Below are 20,839 nucleotides of genomic sequence, written 5' to 3'. Positions count from 1 at the left end.
GGACTTGTTAAATGGGCCCTGAATATTAAAGATTAACTTAAGGTAATGAATTTCCTGCCTTGATTTCTCTCTGGGACACTGGCACCTTGGTCTGGGAGCACATCAAAAGGCTGCCGCCCAGCCCCCAAGGTGGGCTGAGGTATTGTCTGTTTGTTAAAGAATCCTGCCTCTTGAACTTTCTGGGTGTTAAAATGCAATCTTATCTTTAAGATGGAATTATTCCTGCCTTTTACTTTGTCATCTACAGCTGGGTCTGCATGCTAAGTTAGTTGCTCAGTTTGCAAAATCACCTTGTCAGATCTGAAGGAGGAAAGACAGCACATAGGCCTGGGCCTTTTAGTATGCTGAAGTGACTCTTACACATGGCTACAAATGATTAGTGTCACTGAACATGTGCCACTCTTCCCTGTCTGGGGAACATCAACTGATCTGTGGAGGTGATCATGTGGTTTTTCTCCTTTTTGTTGATGTAGTGGATGATGTATAATAATCTATTTTTAGTTATACCTTTGTCTTAAAGCTTCTGTGAATCTCTGAATTTCTAACAGTCCTATTAATATGTAATTTTTGCCATAAAATGCCGTAGTGTAGACTTTAAAGATTATGAAACTGTTTATTTGTGCTTTTCAAAGGACGATCATTTGTTAGTCTTTGCTTTCTCCTTTTCCAACAGCATCTTTATGCATTCAGTAACTAGTTAAGTCAACAGTTCTTAATATCAGTTTTGTGACTCAGTGTGTCACAACCAATTGTAAAGACTGTTGAAGTAATTTGCTAGTAATTTCTGGTTATGGTACTAAGCTTTGTGGATGACCTACGAGAAAAGAGGAGGTGAGGTGATTCCTATGAGATTGCTTTTCCCTTGTATGCCTTCCAGTATGCTTTGGGTGGGGCAGAAGGAGGAGAAATAGAGCGAGCTGCTGATGGGGATGCACATAGTGGTGTTGGGTCTTGGCACAGGGAAATGGGGTTGTGCAGCCTTGCCTGTTACTGTGTGAATGTGGGTTTGTACGTGCATGTGTATGGAGAATCACTTGGCCCTAGTGAGGAACTCCAAAGAACCGCAGCTTATGCTTTAACAAAATGATAATTACTATGAATCATGGCCATGGATTTGCCAAGGGACTGCTCAGTGTTGAATTCTAGAACAGGAGAGAGAGTGCCCAGCTTGGGGAAGCCAGGATCAAGGAGGCCGTGTTGGAGGAATTGACCTTTATGAGTTGAACCGGATGTGTTGAGATGCCCAGGAGGCAACACCTGCCAATGAGACAAGTGGAGACCCCAGGCCTCCAGAGCAGGAGTTCTCATCCCTATCTGTGGACTTTGTAACAGTGCAGAGACCTCCACCTTCACTTTCGGAGGTCTTGATTCTGTATTAGCAAATAACAACCTACCCCCACCCCAAATGAACCTGATGTGTATGCTTGGGTTGATTCCACATTCCTTTGAGGGTTGTGGAGGGATAAGAGGTATCACAGTTTCATCCCTGGACCTCTGAAGGAACAAGCAGAGTTTCCCACGTGTATTCTCCCACGCACGCATTCAGACACAGGCCGGTACATGCACACTGTCATGTAGCATTTGTTTGACTATAATCAGATCTTACATGTGTAAATGTAGCTCTAAGAAATAAATATTGAAATTTTTAACGTGCTGTCTCAGTAGTCAAATGTGTTATTCAGCTCTACAGATTAAAGTGCTTGTTCTTGAAGGCTTAAACTCCTAATAGTCATTGTGGAGTCTTCAAAGAGTGCCTAACTCCTCTCTAGTGAGCTCTGGTATTATTTGGATCTTTCCTATTGTTGTTTTTTTGTTCTTGATAGGATTGTGTACCAGGAGGGTGGGAAGGAGAGGAAGGGCAACAGTTCTGAACCATGGTGTTAATTTTCACGTGGCAGCTGGGCTTCAATGTCCCCTCTGCATAAGGGGCACCTCGTAGTTATAGCCAGCTACTGGTCAATGCACACTCGATGGAAAATGTGCATACAAGGAAGACGTCTATTGTAGGCAAAAACAACAAAAAGCACAAAATTAATCTTATGACAACTGCACGTGGTATACCTGTAATAATTCGGGAGTGTTTCAAAGTTACCAGACATCTCTTCTATCTGTAAAAACATTAACCTCGAGGCCTCTCTAATGACAGTTACACCTACATTAAATCAACACTGAGCAAAATAAGGTATAAATACCCAAGATGACTAACTGTTTCAGCTATGGAACCAAATCATGTAAAACCTCAAGGATTTTAAGACCTACACTGGTAGTTATTCCAGTTTTGTGTCTATACATGGGCTGCCAATCTGCTGAGTTGGCAGTATGTCCCTGTTACCTAAAATTACAAAAATATACTTTTTCCCTATCAAATGAATTTGTGAAACACTTTGAAAAATATAACTCTCTCTCAAAAATATCAGAACTCATTCTAGCATGAGTTCTATTCACACTAATTAAGAAATCTTATATGTAATATTATTTTCTATCTAGGGGATCTTTATAAAGTACAGAGTGATCGAAGGTTAATAAGGTTTTTATGGGTAATTGTTATAGCCACTGAATACTATGGTACTCTTTTTTAAAAACAGCTTAATCCATTTGGTAATATATTTGCAATATCAAATCATGTACACTTGAAACTAATATGTGCCAATTATATCTCAATGAAAAGTAATTAATGGGAAAGAAAGTAGCTTAAAAGGAGATATTTACTTTGGTATCCTACACTAAATCATCACTTAGCAATTGAGAAATAAAGAAAGCATCGAGGCAGTACAGGGTAAATCTAAGTGAGGAGTGTGATAGAAGTTTCCATTTCTAATCCACTGCTAAGAGCTGTCACAGATTTTTAGACTTCCTAGTTCTTGCTAGAAGAGATGCTCCAATTACTCTTTGAACAGTATTACCACTACTGTAAGAAAAGTTAGCTTCCATATTTATAAATTTCACTGGCAATACAGTGTTCAAATAACCTATATGTGGTATGGCGGACAAATGTTTATAATTTTTTTCTCTCTCAGCCAAGTGAAGACATATGATAAAGTTACCCTTATCAATTAGGGTAACAGAGTTAGCATACGGTTCTGTTACATATGTTATAGAACCTTTTTCACATGGGATTATGTTACTTTGGATAAAAATAGAACAGGTGTAAAATAATGAAGAGATTATAAAAAGAAAATACCTTAAATTAATATTGGGTTAGCGCAACATTTTCTAAATTGCAAAGTTGTAAGAACTGAATAGTCCCAAGAAGTAAGAGGACATTTTAGAACAAACTCAATTTATGAAAAGATGCTGTCAAACACTGCATGGAGTTCACTGAGATCCCCCTCTTTAAGCTTTGGAGAATACATTGATTTAACAGTTTCTTCCTCCACAGCCTGTCAAGTTCTCCTTTCTGCAAGATTTAGAGAAGACAATTTGACCACAAAATTTCCCTGCCCAAGTATATTTCCATCCCAACCCACTGGTAGCAATACAGAGACTTAAATCTTTTTCTTTCACTTACTATGGGAAGGCAATTCTCTACACATCAGAGATTGGTAACAGGATATGCCAGGAGTGATCTTTTTGTGGTTTCTAGTCTACTTTCACATAAAGTCTCATATACAGTTTTGACAACGGATTTTAGATAATTTATGTCTAGTTACCTCACATCTTCCCCTTCCTCTAAAGTACACAGGCAGATGGTGCACTGTTCGTCGGTGGCTTCCTGAGTCGGTGCTTCGCTGGCTTGTTGGCGGGGCAGGTCCCTCTGTGAGAGCCGATCGGGTGTCACCGTGTTAGTGGGATGACATTATTGAACAACTGAGTAACGTCTGTGTTTATTTGACAGACAATGCAAAACAAAACTACACATTCAGCCACAACTTACCTCCCAGGTATAACTGTGATGAGTTAATGGATGAGTTAAGTGACTATTTTCAACTAAGTTATTTTAAGACTTACATAAGCAGCATCAAAAGGAAAATTAAATGTAACTAATTAATTACTTGGAAAACTACTATTTTTAATACACTGTTAGAATGATTATAAACTCTATTTTAGTCCTATCATAACACATAGCCTTTACTAAGGAATTTTCAAATAATCTCCAAATAAATTAATCCTATGACATAATCTTTAGCTTAGACAACTGAAAGGACTTAAATTTAGTGGTAATACCTCTTTAATACTCTTAGAAAACAGATGAAAAATAGTGATTTTTCACTTTCTTAGTATTAGTCTGCATAGCATAGTTGTTTGTTGAAATAAATCTATATAACATATCTATTGCACAACTTCTATAAATAATACTATAAATTGAGGGTACAATGTAAGAAATATAGGTTAACTAAATGTCAAAATAAGTGGCCAGTTAAAATACAGTATAAGTTATTAAAAAATATGGGTGGCATGTGGGTGCTGATCCAGAATGAAACCATAATGCACAAAAACGGTGCGCTTATCATCCTCTTTGTGTCATTTTTAAAAGTGGAAGGGAAAATATGTACATATGTACATTATTAATGCCTAAAAATACCTAGATTATGTAAGAAACCCTTAACTATGATTTTTCTTCTAGGAAGAAAAACTTGGGTCATCAGGGTAAGAAACTTCAGAATATGTATTTTTAAACTTTCAAATTTAAAAAAATCATATGCATGTGTTGCTTTAGTAATAATGTAGTTGAATTCAAAGATCCATAATACTAAATCTTATGCATTTCAATAGTGTAGACATCATACAGAATAAATTCTTACTTTTTTGTATTTATGTGGGTATGTGCATCTCTCGATCATCTCCTGAGATGCTCCACTGTTGACATTTCCTCTTTCTTGTAAAGGTTCCAGTATCTGAAGGTGAATAACTAGTATTAAAAGCCAGGATGACTATTCCTTGAATAGCACTGTCAATACTGTAAAAGCAATAAAGCTCCATATTTTATAAACCTGCAATATAAATACAGTGTTTGCAATATGTTAAGGCAAATGGTTGTCTGTACTTTTTTTCTCAGCCCACTGAAATGGTGCGACAAAGTCACCCTTACATTCTTCAGTGACTCTTGCTTCTGTGTCCTCTTCTCATGTTCTGTCTTAAGCCTAAACATAGCTTCAGGTTTATCCCAAAGTGTCATCTCCTTAATCCTGGTATAACTGCAGCCCTGTTTCCTGCTTTCCCTTCACAGCCAGGCTTATAAGGCAAGCAGTTTATATTCACTGTTCCCACATTTTTACCTTCCCTGTAATCTAAGGACACCATCCCCATCCTCACCAATAACCACTCTATAATGCATTCAACATTTCCCCAACTTTGTATTTTTGTGGTGAAACACTAATGACCATATTATTTTGACATTATTCTCATTTTGTTTCTTCTCAACTTCTCTACCCAGTGCTCAGAATCCTTTCTTTGAAGAACAGGATTACCTTTTAGATATAGTATTATCACTCTCCAAGGTTTTTTCAATTTGTCAGTCTATACATTTTTTTCTGGCAATCTAATCCTCTTCCATAGATTTGTATCTTATGACAGTATGTGGCTCATATATATTGACAAATCACAACATATCTTTAACTCAGGTATCACTGTATGGTTTGGAGGTGCAGACTATAAACTTAAATCCCTACTGGACATTTCACCTTGATACCCACTTATCACAGATTCAGTATGTCTAAAACCTAACTCACCTAACCTCTTGCCTAAACCATAATCTAATACTATGCAAGTCAGTGAAAGGCACCAAGCTAGCATCTAGGAGTCATCCTGAATGTCATTCAAATGTGTCTCATCATTATTATGCCAACTGCTATTGTCCTTGTTCAGGTGTTGATCAACTTTTACCTCTTCTACTATGTCTTAACTAGATTCCATCCTCTCACCTTCAAATCTATTTTTCCAAACAAGTGAGGAGGTGGTCTTTCTAACTACCATCTTAGTCAATCACTCCAAGAGCATAAATAAGACCAAGTCATTTCGCTTTCAGTGGTTCCTGAGTCCCAGTTTCTTGGCAGGGCAGCTTTATTTCTTATTGCTGAGTGATCCCCATTCCTAAGATCCAGAAATACCAACCTATTTGGAGTTGCTTGTGTTTATGCTGTTTGAGATCTCTTAACATGCTGTAATCACTGCAAGAGCATCATTCTCAATTCCAAAACCTGCTGAGAAGTCACATGCATGATCAAGCATCTTGGAAGCCTTTCCTACAGTACGTCTACTTCCCCAAGATGAAGCCAGTCCCTTCTCTGTCCTACTTTTATAACTAGTATGTATTATGAATTGCAAACTCAATAAATTTACACCTTAAATTGGTATCTACAAAATGTGAATCTGTTCAAGTCAGAGACAGAGAATGAGTATAGTCCTTTGGCAGATGAGTAAAGTAGAAATACATAAGAACAGACCAATTACCACTTGTGAGAAAATCAAGCTCGTGTCCCACTGACAGTGGATCAAGACTGGTGTCTTCGTACAAAAGAAAAAACTTTTATAAAGAGAGAAAAATACAGTACATTTTACAGTGCAAATACAAATATAGATTTTAATATATCTAATACCTTTTTATAGCACAATTTCCAATTACTAATTCTCAAATTCTATTAAAACACCTATAACTCATACATTGAGAATGTTTACAGTAAAATAATTTAGAAAAAGAATATTCTTAAGAAGAAGAATATTTCAGCATTTTGAAAAGTTTTTATTTTACCAGTAAAGGAAGAACTCGTACAAATACGAAGTGAAGTCGAAGTGATATATGGTGATGGTCCAGGTGGGGACGCGATGCTCCAGGTGCCTCAGCAGCTGCAGCCCCTCCGGCTTCAGGTCCCAGGCCCCTGACAAAGGATGGGAGCGCTTTAGCTTTTAACCATCTCTGTGGTGTCTTAGGATAATCAGTAGGAATGGGGGAGTATGTTTACATTTTTTAAAGTTACCTAAAGCTTCTTAACTTACACAGCTGAGACAAATTTAGCCCCTAAGATATAACTAAAAAAAATCTCAAATTCAATTCAGAAAGTAAAACTCAAAAATTCCATTTTGTAATTACAAGGAGCAAAACACTGTACTGAGTTTCATTCACATCCTACAAAGGAAACAAAATGCATAGGTTCCTTCCAATCTAAAAGTCTGATTCTACTTGAGGAGCACACAAATTAGGTGTTTTTGTTTGTTTATGTGAATGTTACAGATGCTCCCAAGACTTTTGTTTGTTGAATAGTGTCTCTGGGTTGCTGGCTTCAAAGATAATTACAACAACAAACACATCTGTACCTTACAATACAAGGGTAAACAAAATTTTATAAAGAGTAAAACTGGTAAATGCCAAATCTCCATTTATTTATTCTCACTTTATGTTGTGCCTCAAAAGCTACTGTAGACCAAGATCTCAATGACTTCCTAAAGAAAATGAATTTCCTAGAAAGTTAATGCACATCTACTTCCACCTCTCTAGTGAACACCGTAAGACTAGGGAGGCACAAGCTGGTGTTCTCTTGTCAGTAGCCAGGGTTAGAGGCAGTCAAGTAGATGCGAGTACTAAGAACGGGGACGGTGTATAAAGAAGTTGTGAGAAGCAGGATGTATTTAGGGAGCTGGCTTTAATGGTAGACACCCCTGAAGGACAACAGAACAGCTCACTCCTGTGTGACACAGCCCCCTGCCCCGAACTCATGTTCCTCCTGTTGCTTCTCCAGGTCTCTAACTTGCCCAGAGGCAGTGCCTCACAGTTAAACTGAATTCAGTTTCTCCACAGCACCGCCCTGGATGGCATTCCACTCTAAAGCATTGATTCTGGCCGTCTGACCACAAGCTACTGAGCATATCGCTGAAACAGACAAGGTACTGATGGGGCAGATGTCTCTGGAGCCTACCGAGGATGTGAGGACATAGTCCCAGGCACAGGATGTCCATGTCCACCGTAGGGGTGCATCCTATGTGGGTGAGGTCGGGGGCGCTCAGGGGCCAGCCTGGAAACAGAACACAGAAAGACCACCGGAAATAATTGAGTAATTGGTTATTTCTTTTTTTTTTTTTAATAATTATTTTTTATTGAAGGGTAGTTGACACACAGTATTACATTACATGAGTTTCAAGTGTACAACACAGTGGTAGAACATTTATATACATAATTCTAGGTTCCAGCTATCACCCTACCAGGCTGTTACAATATCTTGACTATATTCCTTATGCTATACCTTACATCCCGGTTACTAATTTATTTTACCATTGGAGGTCTGTCCTTTTTTTTTTTTTTTTTTTTTTTTTTTTGTGAGGGCATCTCTCATATTTATTGATCAAATGGTTGTTAACGACAATAAAATTCTGTATAGGGGAGTCAATGCTCAATGCACAATCATTATTCCACCCCAAGCCTAATTTTTGTCAGTCTCCAATCTTCTGAGGCATAACAAACAAGTTTTTACATGTAGAACAAATTCTTACATAATGAATAAGTTACATAGTGAACAGTACAAGGGCAGTCATCACAGAAACTTTCGGTTTTGCTCATGCATTATGAACTATAAACAGTCAGTTCAAATATGAATACTCATTTGGTTTTTATACTTGATTTATATGTGGATACCACATTTCTCTCTTTATTATTATTATTTTTAATAAAATGCTGAAGTGGTAGGCAGATACAAGATAAAGGTAGAAAACATAGTTTAGTGTTGTAAGAGAGCACATGTAGATGATCAGGTGTGTGCCTGTAGACTATGTGTTAATCCAAGCTAGACCAGGGCAATAAAACATCCACGTATGCAGAAGATTTCTCTCAGAACGGGGGGGTGAGGTTCTAAGCCTCACCTCTGTTGATCCCCAATTTCTCACCTGATGGCCCCCCTGCGACTGTGCCTGTCTTAGGTTGTTCCTCCCTTGAGGAATCTTACCCGTCTCTGGCTAACCAGTCATCTTCCGGGGCCATACAGGGAAATGTGAAGTTGGTAAGTGAGAGAGAAGCCTTATTGTTTGAAAAAGTTAGCTTTTTACTTCTTTGCATATTTATGCCCTGTGGCTTCTATGCCCAGCATTTGTCTTGAGGTATCTTTACCACTTGGAAGAATTATGATACTCGGTAAATTTGATATGAGGCACGAATTCTATTTAAGGGTTGTAATTAGGAAGGAAGAAGAAAAGCTATAGAAGTAGCAGGCGGAAGAAAACATGGGAAGATTGATTATTTCTTTGATATATCTTCTTGTAGAGTAACTTCAGCATGTATAGGTTTTAAGCTACTACTTAAATTGCACACACACATTAACATAATAGGAGTATAGTTACATAACCAAAGCATATCTGTAATTACCAGCCATCTGCAGTGAAACCAAGAAAACCAGTTAGGCACCTTAGGCATTTGTGAAAACTTATCTATGATATGGTGGATATTGTCCAAATGAACTTGAACAGTCTGAGAGAAATCAGACAAATTAAAACAACCCATTCCTAGGGACTGTTCACATGCCATATGTTCTTTTAACAATAAATAGTTTGTAGTTGTAAGACTTTGGAGCGCTACAATTTGCACTTCTCCAAATTCTTGGTTGAGTTCCAACAGTATAGATCCAGTCCAATTTTGTTGTTTTACTGTATGCACAGGCCAGCTTAGATATCTCCTTCCTCATTCCCATGGCAGGTCCAGGAACTGGTGGGATGAGTGCATCTACAGCTGTAGCAGTGCGTGGATCTTTGCTGGGGTTTTTTGATGATCATCTTCTGGCATGAGTCTTCCAGAGAGTGCAGATGTTGGAAGTTCTTTTTCATATCGTATCTTAGTTCATTTTCGGGGTAGCCCAATTAGGCTTTGATCCTCTGTATAAACACAAACAGACCCTTTGCCTACACTTTTATATGCCCTTTATACCCTTGTGTAGAACTCGTTGGAGGTTACCACACAGGAACTGCCCTTTTTTTTTTTTTTTTTTTTTTTTTTGCTATCACTAATCTACACTTACATGACGAATATTATGTTTACTAGGCTCTCCCATATACCAGGTCTCCCCTATAAACCCCTTTACAGTCACTGTCCATCAGCATAGCAAAATGTTGTAGAATCACTACTTGCCTTCTCTGTGTTGTACAGCCCTCCCTTTTCTCCTACCCCCCCATGCATGTTAATCTTAATACCCCCCTACTTCTCCCCCCCTTATCCCTCCCTACCCACCCATCCTCCCCAGTCCCTTTCCCTTTGGTACCTGTTAGTCCATTCTTGAGTTCTGTGATTCTGCTGCTGTTTTGTTCCTTCAGTTTTTCCTTTGTTCTTATATTCCACAGATAAGTGAAATCATTTGGTATTTCTCTTTCTCCGCTTGGCTTGTTTCACTGTGGTTATTTCTTAATGTAGAAAAAATAGCCTAGTATTAATATTCAAATGTCTATAGATTAGTCATGAAATTCATTATCTAATAACAAATTATAAAAATAACAGATTTAATGATTAATAAATCAAGAAATCATAACCCCACAATTCTCACTGCTCATTTCTTATAATACCTCCAATTCAAATTTATCCAAGGAAAAAGAGAATTTGAATGTTTTGTTATATACCTTCTTTACAGGAGATATTTTAAGTAAAATAATAGGAATTTGAATGGAAATAAAAGTTTTAAAATTAAACACCTCAGCAAACGCTATAGGAGCAAGTAAGATATATCTATAAACCCGTAAGGCAGGAAAATGGAAGTATCTTATTTTGCTTTACTTTATATTGTAACATTCAGCCATTTTAAAAGATAAATCTTTTAAGAGAAAAAAATTTTAACCTTGTGCATTTATTTCAAACACATGCAATAAGAGGTTCCACATCTGGAAACTGATATTAGCTCCATTCACACTCTTTATTCTGTATTCCAGCTTAATATATTTTCTCTTTTTACAGTCAGTCAAATTTACAAATATTAGCATAGTTCTGAACAGAGTACTTTAAAAAAAAGTTCCAGTGATGCATTTTTATACTCCAATTCTTATTTCCTATTAGCTTCTAACACATTTTCAAATTTTGCGTGTTTAATCTTTTTTTTTTTATTGAGGTATCATTAATAGACAGTCTTATGCTCAGGTTTCACATGAGCACCACTGTGGTTACTACTGCATGTTTAATATTAACAATTTAGAACAGGTAATCTTGTAGATACTGGAAAATATTAATGTTACATTGGCAACTTTCTATATAAAGGGTTACTATATTACAATGGCAACAACAACCAGAGATTCTGGATATCATCATAAATTATACAACTAAAGGAAGAAGTCACAGAAGTGGTAGATCATTAATTATTTCAAGAGATTTGCAAACGTTTCTGTAAGGGCCAAATACTTCTCTATAGGCCATACTCAACTAGGTCTTACTAAGTAGTTACTAAGTCTTTGTAGTACTCAAGTTAGTCTTTGTAATGTGAAAGAAGCCACAGATGCCACAGACGAAATGAACCACATGAAGATGCTGCGGGATTGGTGCAGCTGTACTGGCTAAACACATAAACGAACAAGGGTAGCTGTTTTCCTGTAAAATTGTATTTACAAAAACAAGCAGGCAGAATATGAAGAACAAAATTTGCTGCCCTAAAGTAGAAAACCAGATACTTAATTTTCAAAGAAAAAGCAAGAAGTTCAGTTAGTCTTCCCATGTTAAGGTAATACAATAATATTTAAATTAATAAATAAACTAAGTTAAAAAGACATTGAAAAAAGAACAGCTGAAAAATGCTAATACTCTTCTTCCGTCTGGCTGGTAACATATAATAAGTCGAAGTAAATATTTGAGCACTGTATCTTGTTTCTCAAGATCATCAATTTTAACATTAACCTTTACTATGGAAACTGAAAAAAGAAACAAGAGACTGGTTTGCAAAAATAAATGACCCTTTGTTGCATCCTGAAAATGGTTTGGTTTCGTTAAATAAATTTGTTTTGTCAACTTGTTTTGTCAACACCTACAACTCAGGGTAAGACAGAGGAAGATTTTGGTTAGTAAAGAATAACCTAGTGAACTGGTGGGTGATTTAGTATACTTAAATTGCTTCTACTGATTTTATAGTGTTATAAACCAATGGGAATAGAAGGAAAAGGAATAATGTGTGATTATCTTTTTAAAAATATGAAACATACATTGGATGCTGCATCATCATCCTTCGATCTTCCATCCTCTGCATAACTTGGCGATGATGCAGTCTCTGTCCTGGAGGTGCAGTGCCTGGAATGTAATAAGGAATTGGCTGGTTTGTGGCATGAAGATGCTGCGGGATTGGTGCAGCTGTGCCGTCTAAATTAGTAGGGGGTGGGGGTGCCACGGGGTGAGGTGGGGGTGCATGACAAGACATGTTAGATTGGGAGGCATGCACAGGGTGAGGAATAACAGGTGGAGGCTGAGCCTGAGCAGGCGGGTTTCTGTAGGAGTTTGGGCCGGCAGAGGCTTCATGACGCGGTCTTGTCAAAGCAGCATCTGTAAGGGAAACAGGCACCATGCAGTTGAGCGTACATTGCTAGTATAGATTCCTACTGTATTTTATAAACATATTAGCATATGTTTAATTTTTTATGTATACTTTAGCAATGCTTGAGTCTTCTCTGTTCTATTTGCAACCTATTTTCTTCTTTGAATAATCTTAGATATCTTCCCATGTCAATGTACAGTTTTACTTCATTCTCAGCTTCACAGCACTCTACTATAGGAATGTACCAAAATTTATCAAAGAAATTTCCATTGACAAAAATTGGAAACAACCCGAATGCTCCAATAAATATCTATCTGTATGATCCCTCTCATGCTAGTCTTCTTTTGTACATGTACATGCACATGCACGAGTGCACACACACACACACACACACACACACACACACACACACACGCACACATCGTTCATGGACAGTGTTTATAGCATAAATTTCCTGTATGTAGTTCTGAGTCTAAAAAAATAATTTAAACTCAGATACCAGTTGACAAAAGACCCTGCCCAAAAGGTTACCATAATTAATAAACCTGTCACCAGTACACAGGAGTCCCTGAGGACCCCCACTATCACTCAGTCCTCACATGCCAATTTGAGAAAAATCTTGTATTTTTTAGCCACTTAACATTTCTTCCCAGAATTACCTATTCACCTTAGTAGCCTATTCACCTTTTTCTTGCTGATTTGTAAGTAGTTCATATACAATGGAAGCTTTTGTCATAGTAAGTGTAAACATGTTTCCAAACTGTCTTTTGTTAATTTTATTTTGCCATACACAGGTTTGTTGGCTTCTGTGTAGTCAGTATTAGTGACACATTTGTAAGCATATAAACCTTGCTTTCCTTTATAGTTTCCCAGTTAAGAGCAGTATAGAGAAGAAAGGAACTTTGTAGTCCTTTGGCAGTAGATCATCTTCTCCTGGGCCATAACAAATGATTTGTTTTTAATTGCATTAAAATTTTTTAAAATATCAAATGAGTCCTTCTATTATATGCAATAAAGCAAAATTCTCCTGAACTCCAGGAACCCCTAATACCACAAATCATTCCTACATAATGCAGACTATGAGTTAAAAATCTTGTCTTCTGAAGACATAACCACCAAACCAGAGCCTGTCTGGCTGCCGCTCTAACCTCCAACGTCTCTTCCCTTCCTATGGTCTCTAAACTCAGACCCAACAGAATGTAAGAAATAAAATTCTAATGTGTGTAGAATTAATGGTGTCATAATAACCTGATTTCTGATTTCCCAAATTCCCTCGATCAGTAATAATTTAGAACTTTCAGACAATCCTAGAGACTTAATTAAAAAAAAAAATCACAGGCCACTAAATTAGACCATTGTTGCAAGGGCAGTACTATAAATAAGTTATTTATTATATATAATATATCTGAACTAGTGAATTAGTGCTGAGCAGTTTGAAAAAAGCATGGAGTCAAATGGGCCTGAGTGTGAATCGTGAGCCTGTCTAATCCCGAGCAGTGTGACTTTAGGAAAGTCATTTAACCTTTCTCACCTATTAAGTGGAGCCGTCACTGCCCTGCATAGCTTTTTTTAGAGAAGATTAGATAATCTGCTAGGTATGAAATACACGAGTCCTGATTATGCTCTCAGCCCCATGCCATAGTTATTTTGGAGGTATGCCCTTCCCTGCCAAAGACATGCAAAAGTGCCCCCAGAAGGCCTAGCACAGTGTTTCAAACTCATCTAAAAGACAGCATCCTTTCCTCAAACTATTATGCGGGAACCAGTTAAAAATGTAGATGAAATTTTTTACTTAAAAAATAAACATAGTAAGAGTGGAGCGCCCACAGGCCTCTCCTCCCCACCCTCCGTGTGCCTCCTGAGGTGTCCCTGCAGAGCCCGCAGGGTTCTGGAGCACCACCGCTCCAGTCTGATCTCTAGAGTAGCCAATACCAGAGTTAACCTGCTCCTGTTTGGCTCGTAGGACCCACCTAATCTCTTCTGGGCCAAGGTACCAATCAGGAATCTCACGGTTACTTACAAATAATAGAAAAATCCAATCAAAACTGGCCAAAACAGTGAAGGGAATTAATGGGGTCACATAAAAGAATCTGGGTGGAGGTACTTTGGGCTCTGGTTGGGAGGTCTGATGGCAGGCAGCCAACCTCCCTGTCATTCTCCTGGGCTGCCTTCCCATACCCGTCCTCTCTTGTCTTTGCTGATTCTCTCCAGGGGAAGGTCTGTGATCTAAATTCTGCTACAGAGTGTCTCTATTCTGAATCTCTGTATATTGGTTTTCTCCAAGCTTCTGGGTCTGGCCTATTTGGGCTAATCTCATGAATCCAAATTACGGTAACGCAAGAACTAGATTTAGGAGTCTGTGGACTTGGATAAAAACAATTAACAATTTTTTTCTCATCTCTAATTGCCTCCTGGCATTCATACCACCTTGTTAGCATCAGTTGAGAGGTTAAATATTACAAGTGATTTGTATCAAAAAACAAGGAAAATAAGTTGGTTACTTTGAAAACATAAATTATAGCAGATTCAAAGTCAGTTATAATTCTATAACTCTATATAATTATATCATTTTCATTCACTTGCATTCCAAATTTTTTTAATAACTTGAGCAAAGTTACAACTATCATATGAGGAAATGACCATCACCCGAGCAAAGTTACAACCAGCATATGAGGAAATGACCATCACCAACAGCCTGTAAGGAACTATTTTCTATATGCTGTGATATATGTACAATAATTCATTACTACAGTAGCTTTATTTCCTGCAACATTTTCAGGACTTTATCTCAGCCCCCAAGTCAACATGTTGTACAAGTGTATGTCATTTAGGGTGAAATTACTTCAGAGAAAAGATGGAAACCTTTGGGATGAAATCCAGTCAGTGGGTAGACTAAACAACCTTCATGGTTGCTTCCAACTTGGACGCTTTAATTTTACAGATCCAGTTATTTGAGGATTCTGGGCAACCCTAAGACTCAGGAGATGAATTTGTAAGCACAGCAAGAGCGCTGCAGACTGCTGAGGCCATGATGGAAGTGAGAGAGATGACCCTTATCTGTTCAGAAAGAACTTGCCCTCATTGTCTTCAAATATCTCAAATACAAGACTAAGAGTGAGTGAATAGGAACCACCACTGAAAGGAAGGAAAGGGAACTGACTGAGATACGTTACAGTTTGGCATCTTACTACCAAAACCCACGTTAGGTACCCTAAATTCATGAGGCACCCATCTGCTTGCTTCTATGATTCTTACCAGCCCTGTGCAGCCCCATTTAGGAACCTGGTTGAAGCTAGATGGCTTGAGTGCTTCAAGGTTGGAAATACGCAATGTGCTAAGTAAGGACAGGATATGAACAAAATAGGCGAAGGATGTTCTACAAAGCATTTAAAAGAAATGAAGCCAGTAGAACTGAGTGTTCCTAATGCAGTCTGAATATCTATAAGTGGTTCTCTCAGGTTTATTATATACAGGAACAATCTGGCCTAGAACAATGTTCTCCTCCTAATCTAGGGAAATACAACGTAAGCAAGTCTGTCTGTCCAAAAGGTCGTCATTAATATAGTTACAGTAACACCGTGAGAAGGCCATTCAAGTAGTAAATTGCTACCTAAGATATTAAATGTGAATCCTGACTGATTAGGGTATTAACAAATAAATAAGTTAATAAAAGCTTTGAGACTGCCTTGAAATGAAGTTGGGACAGTGTCAAATGAAATCCAGCCAAGAGAGGGCATAAGGCTGCCAGGGGCGAGGAGTGAATGAGAAGTGTTCAGGTGTTGGCCTCAGAGATTACTATTGACCTTCAAAGTATTTAACTTCCAGATTTCTTCTTTTCTCAAATAGGAAGAGTATGATGATTCAACATCAAGAAAATGTTTAAGGATTAAATAATAATATACAAAATAACATACAAGATACTCAGTACTGGTGAAAGAGTGTACACTCAAATAAATGAAATAAAGGCCCATTCCATTTCTGCCTACATTTTTTCAAAGAATGTAGTATTTAAAAGACACCCCTGTGAAGTTTCCTTGGATCCTAGATTCTACCATCAATTCTCCAGGAAACCGAGACTAATCCTGCCACAAGCAGTTTTCCAATCTGTTCAGTGTTAAATTAGAAGTGTACTATAAGAATTAAATTAGATACTATTAAAGGCAAAAAAATGATAGAAAATATAAGATGATTTCATTATTAACGGTGCTACTGGTCAGTCTACAAGCCGTAGGTCTATGGTATCCCTGTTAATAAACAGCAAGTTCCTATCTCGTGGCCATTGTCCAGAAGAGAAAGGAGGCTAGTTTAAGGCTCCGTTAAACAACTGAGAAGAGAAAGAACCAGAGATATCATTGGTGATAGAAACACAAGATTAATTCTGAAGTAAGAGTTAAAACTATAAAACTCTTTAAAGGAAAACACAGGAGTAAATCTTTGTGACCCGGGGTTAGACAATGCTTTATTACATATGACACCAAAAGACCAAACAACAACAAAAATTAAGACAATGGGACATCATCAAGCCTTTTAAAACTTTCATTATGGTTTTCAATTCTTTTGGATATATGGCCAGGCCTGGAATTATGGGCCACATAATTCCAGCTTTAACTTTTTCAGGAACCCCCAAAGTGGTTTCCACAGCAGCTGCAGCGATTTACATTCCCACCAAATATTCATAAGGGTTTCAGGTTCTCCACATTCTTATCAACATTGGTCATTTTCTATTTCCAGTGTTGTGGTTTTGTTTTGTTTCTAATTATGATGGCTGTAAAGTAGTTTTCATTTGTATTTCCCTTGTAATTAATGGGGTTGTTTTCATGTGCTTCCCATTATTTGCATATCTTCTTTGGGAAAATACGCAAGTCCTTTGCCCATTTTTAAACTGGATTCTCTTTTTACTGTTGAGTTGTGCAAGTTCTTTATATATTCTGGGTACTAGGCCCTTATCAAATAAATGATTTTTACATGATTTTCTCCTATTCTGTAGGCTGGCTGTCTTTTCACTTTCTCAATAATGTCTTTTGATGTACAGAAGTTTTAGATTTTGGTGAAGTTCAATTTACCTATCTTTTCTTTTGTTGCTGTGCTTATTTTTGGTGACAGCCCCCAATCTCTTTCAGTTGTGGTATGATACTTCAATAACATACAGCACTTCCAGTATGAAATTTTAGTCTAATAGAGATGAGTTTGCTCACATACTATGTTCACTCTAAGATAACACTTTTGCTAACATAGCTAAAATCCTTAAAACAATACTTTTTCTAACAAAAGTAATGAAAAATTCCTTCTCCCCAGCCCCTTTAAACGTACCTCCTATAGAAGTACCAGTCATTCTATTCCTTGTACGAGGAGCTGACGTCTCTGATGCTGTGGAGGTTTCGCTGCTATCGTCAGTTGATTCACTATCAGAGGCCTGCTCCAAGGCAGATGACTCTGAGTAGTTGTGAATCCAAGGGCTTGTGGTTGGAGATTCCATTCTTGAGCTAGTGAGCGGTACTACAGTAGGTTCTGCAGAATGTAAAATAGTTATTTAGCATTTCAAAACAAATTAGGTAATGGGCTATATTTTAATCAAAGCTAACATTTTTATGGTAATTAAAACAAACTTTAAAACTATTGATTCTAATAAGTACAATATATAGTTCTACAGAAAGCTTTCATAAAGCTAAACTGCAATATTAAAATGATGTTACTAAAATGTGATTACTGCGTTTTAAAAATCCAACACATGTGCATATTCCAATAATTCAGGTTATTAAAATCGTTTTTTGAGTAACCACTATGGAAGTTTTGTGATCTACTACCAAGCAGAAAAGAGAAAAAGGAAAGAAAAAGTGCGTCCGCTATGTTCACATACATCGTCACAGGCTGTAACAGGGTTAGAAACTGTCCTTTCTTAGGTACAGTATGGATTCTAGAGTCAGACTGCTTGAAAAGCAGTTTTGATTTCACCACTGACAGTATGGTCATGGATAAGTTACCTAAGCACTCTCTCACTTTTTTACACGGCTTTTTGTTTATTTTTTTAAAAAATGCAAATATTAATTCCATCAGTGTTTTATAATAAAAGTTAAAATTTCTGTAGTAGGAAGTAAATTTGAGGCAGACGTTAACTTCCCAATGAGCTATATTTTATTTATTTATTTATTTATTTTACCAATGAGCTATATTTTAGACTGATTATAAAATGGCTGTTTAAAAATTGAGAATAATAGAAATAAATCTGTCCAAAGCATAGTCACAATGATTTGGTTCAAAAAGAAGGGATTATCTTAATGTGTTACAGATCGAGAATACAATCTATTCTATACAGTGCAGAGTGGTAGGGTGATTTCTGAAATGCAAACAGTACCTGTTGTCCTAGACGGGAAACTACTCTGGATGCTTAAACATATTCGCTACATGTAAAAAGGGGAGGGAGGAACCTCTGTTTATTTGCAAATGGCTTATCACAGTTTCTCAACCTTGGCAGTATCGACACTTTTGGCTGTATAATTGTGTGTTGGGGAAGGAGTGGGGATACAGGGTGGGCCATCCTGTGGATTGTGGGGTGATTCATAGCATCCCTGGCCTCTACCTCTTAGGTGATGGCAGTACTCTACTCCAAAAGTGAGACCTGAAAATGTCCGCAGACATTGCAGATGCCTCCAGGAGACTAAATGGCTGCCAGTGAGGAAGCGGGGACCCAGACACTTAAGCTTTGGATTTATTTTTAATAGGTTAGAAGCTTTCCACTGAGAGAAATCAGTGGGGAGAAGGGGGTGTCTACTTATCACTGGCATTCTTTTAACCTAGTAAAAGTATTCTGCTTGAACTAATTCCAGTGGGTTCGGAGGCTATTCTGTCACCTTCTCTTACTTACTGGCAGGTAGGTGTCGCATGGGAAAACACACAAGAAGTTTCCAAAACAGTTGTCATATATTTAATTAACTCTGAGCAATCTTAAATTAATCCCTATGATATTAACCACTCTTACAGATAAATTCTGGTGCTTCAGAATAAAAAGAAAGACACTGTTGAATGAAATGCAGATGGTGGAAGTAAACGATCTTCCCTAATGGATCCTTTCTCCAATTTATAGCTAACTCCCAAAGCTAACAAATTCATATATGACTTGCCTTCATCCTTTAAGAAAATCATGACTGACCATTTCCTTCTAAGATGTAACTAATAATTCCTGAGGATAATTCTCAGTATGTGGGGAAACTTACAGATGTATTCATGTAGTCATATGTGCTACTGCGTTTCCTTACCTGTTTTCAATGTTAGTTTGTTTCCTCAGTTACTGGAGTGCAGTTCTCAGCCAAAACAAAACGTTAAAGCTGAGCAGCACAGAAGGGAAGAGCAATATTACATTAAATAATAGCAACCTTTAAAAGTAAATTGGTTTGCTGCTATTTTGTTCCTTCAGTTCTGCTTCCTTACTCCAAGAAGGGACTAGCGGTAACCACAAGGGAGGGAGAAGGGGATTGAGGGGTATCATGACTGGTGCACATGGTGTGTATGGGGTCATGGGGAAGACAGTGCAGCTCAGAGAGGACAAATAGGGACTCTGTGGCATCTTGCTACACTGACGGACAGTGACTGCAATGGGGTATGGGGGGAGACTCGATAATAAGGGTGAATGTAGTAACCACATTATTTTTCTTGTGAAACCTTCATAGGAGTGTATATCAATGATAACTTCAAAAGAAAAAATAAATTAGTTTTTTCAAATAAACAGTATTAACCATTTAAGTCAGTCATACTGGCTTTCTGTTATCTGTACTTAAAAAGTGCCATTTCAGTTCTTCACAGCAAAGTTTAAGTATGACAATAATATTACAAATAAAATAACAGGGAAGTATGAGGATTGATTAAACTACCACTTGTCAAAATATTTTTTGTCCAAGAAGATAATGGCCAAGTAATGAAAAAAATAACCAGAAAGCATTGTAGGCACAATTTGCAAACCTCAGTTTATGTGTCAATTTATGGTATCAATTAAAAAATAAGATTAGGATATTTGACAACTTCCCTGTAGTCTGATAATATGCTACCAGTAAGCAAGAGTAGGAGTTTCTAACATATTAAGATATTTCATTTTATCAAATTCTCCTCATAGTTGTGCACTGCTGCTACTCCAGCTTACCATCGTCATCATCGTCAGCAGTGAGGTCCACAACCTCTGCTGGATTCGGCCTGAAACGCTGTGTCGCAGTGGAAGCCCTGCTGCGGGTGCTTGGCTCCTGTGGCCGATGAGTATGGGGGCTTGGACTTTCGCTCCAGGGGTATCTGGAGTGTCCAGGGGTTGAAGGAGACCTTAAATGACATCGATATTAAATTAGTAAATATAAAAAAGAATAAAAACTTTAGTTAACCCAAGAACTCATAAGGCTTTCTTTCAAAATACACTGTAAAGTCCTTCATGCAAGGTATCTCCATAGAAA

At 37.5% G+C, this 20,839-nt stretch overlaps 1 protein-coding gene across 1 annotated transcript; it reads right to left on the bottom strand.

Annotated features, from left to right (window-relative positions):
- Positions 1-3,463: 3,463 nt before the first annotated feature.
- On the bottom strand, positions 3,464-12,253 carry LOC118930364 (E3 ubiquitin-protein ligase Arkadia-like). The gene is made up of 5 exons (XM_057496882.1): positions 12,085-12,253; positions 7,851-7,946; positions 6,689-6,815; positions 4,743-4,835; positions 3,464-3,754 (listed from the first exon to the last, which is right to left on the bottom strand). Exons 1-5 carry the CDS (start codon positions 12,126-12,128, stop codon positions 3,647-3,649), a joined length of 468 nt encoding a protein of 155 aa, XP_057352865.1. The 5' UTR covers positions 12,129-12,253; the 3' UTR covers positions 3,464-3,646.
- Between the last annotated feature and the right edge of the window lie 8,586 nt (positions 12,254-20,839).

This window comes from Manis pentadactyla, chromosome 2, assembly GCF_030020395.1.
Source record: "Manis pentadactyla isolate mManPen7 chromosome 2, mManPen7.hap1, whole genome shotgun sequence".
Lineage (NCBI taxonomy): Eukaryota > Metazoa > Chordata > Mammalia > Pholidota > Manidae > Manis > Manis pentadactyla.
The sequence above is the reverse complement of the archived record's forward strand: the minus strand, read 5'-3'. Positions and strand labels throughout refer to the sequence as shown.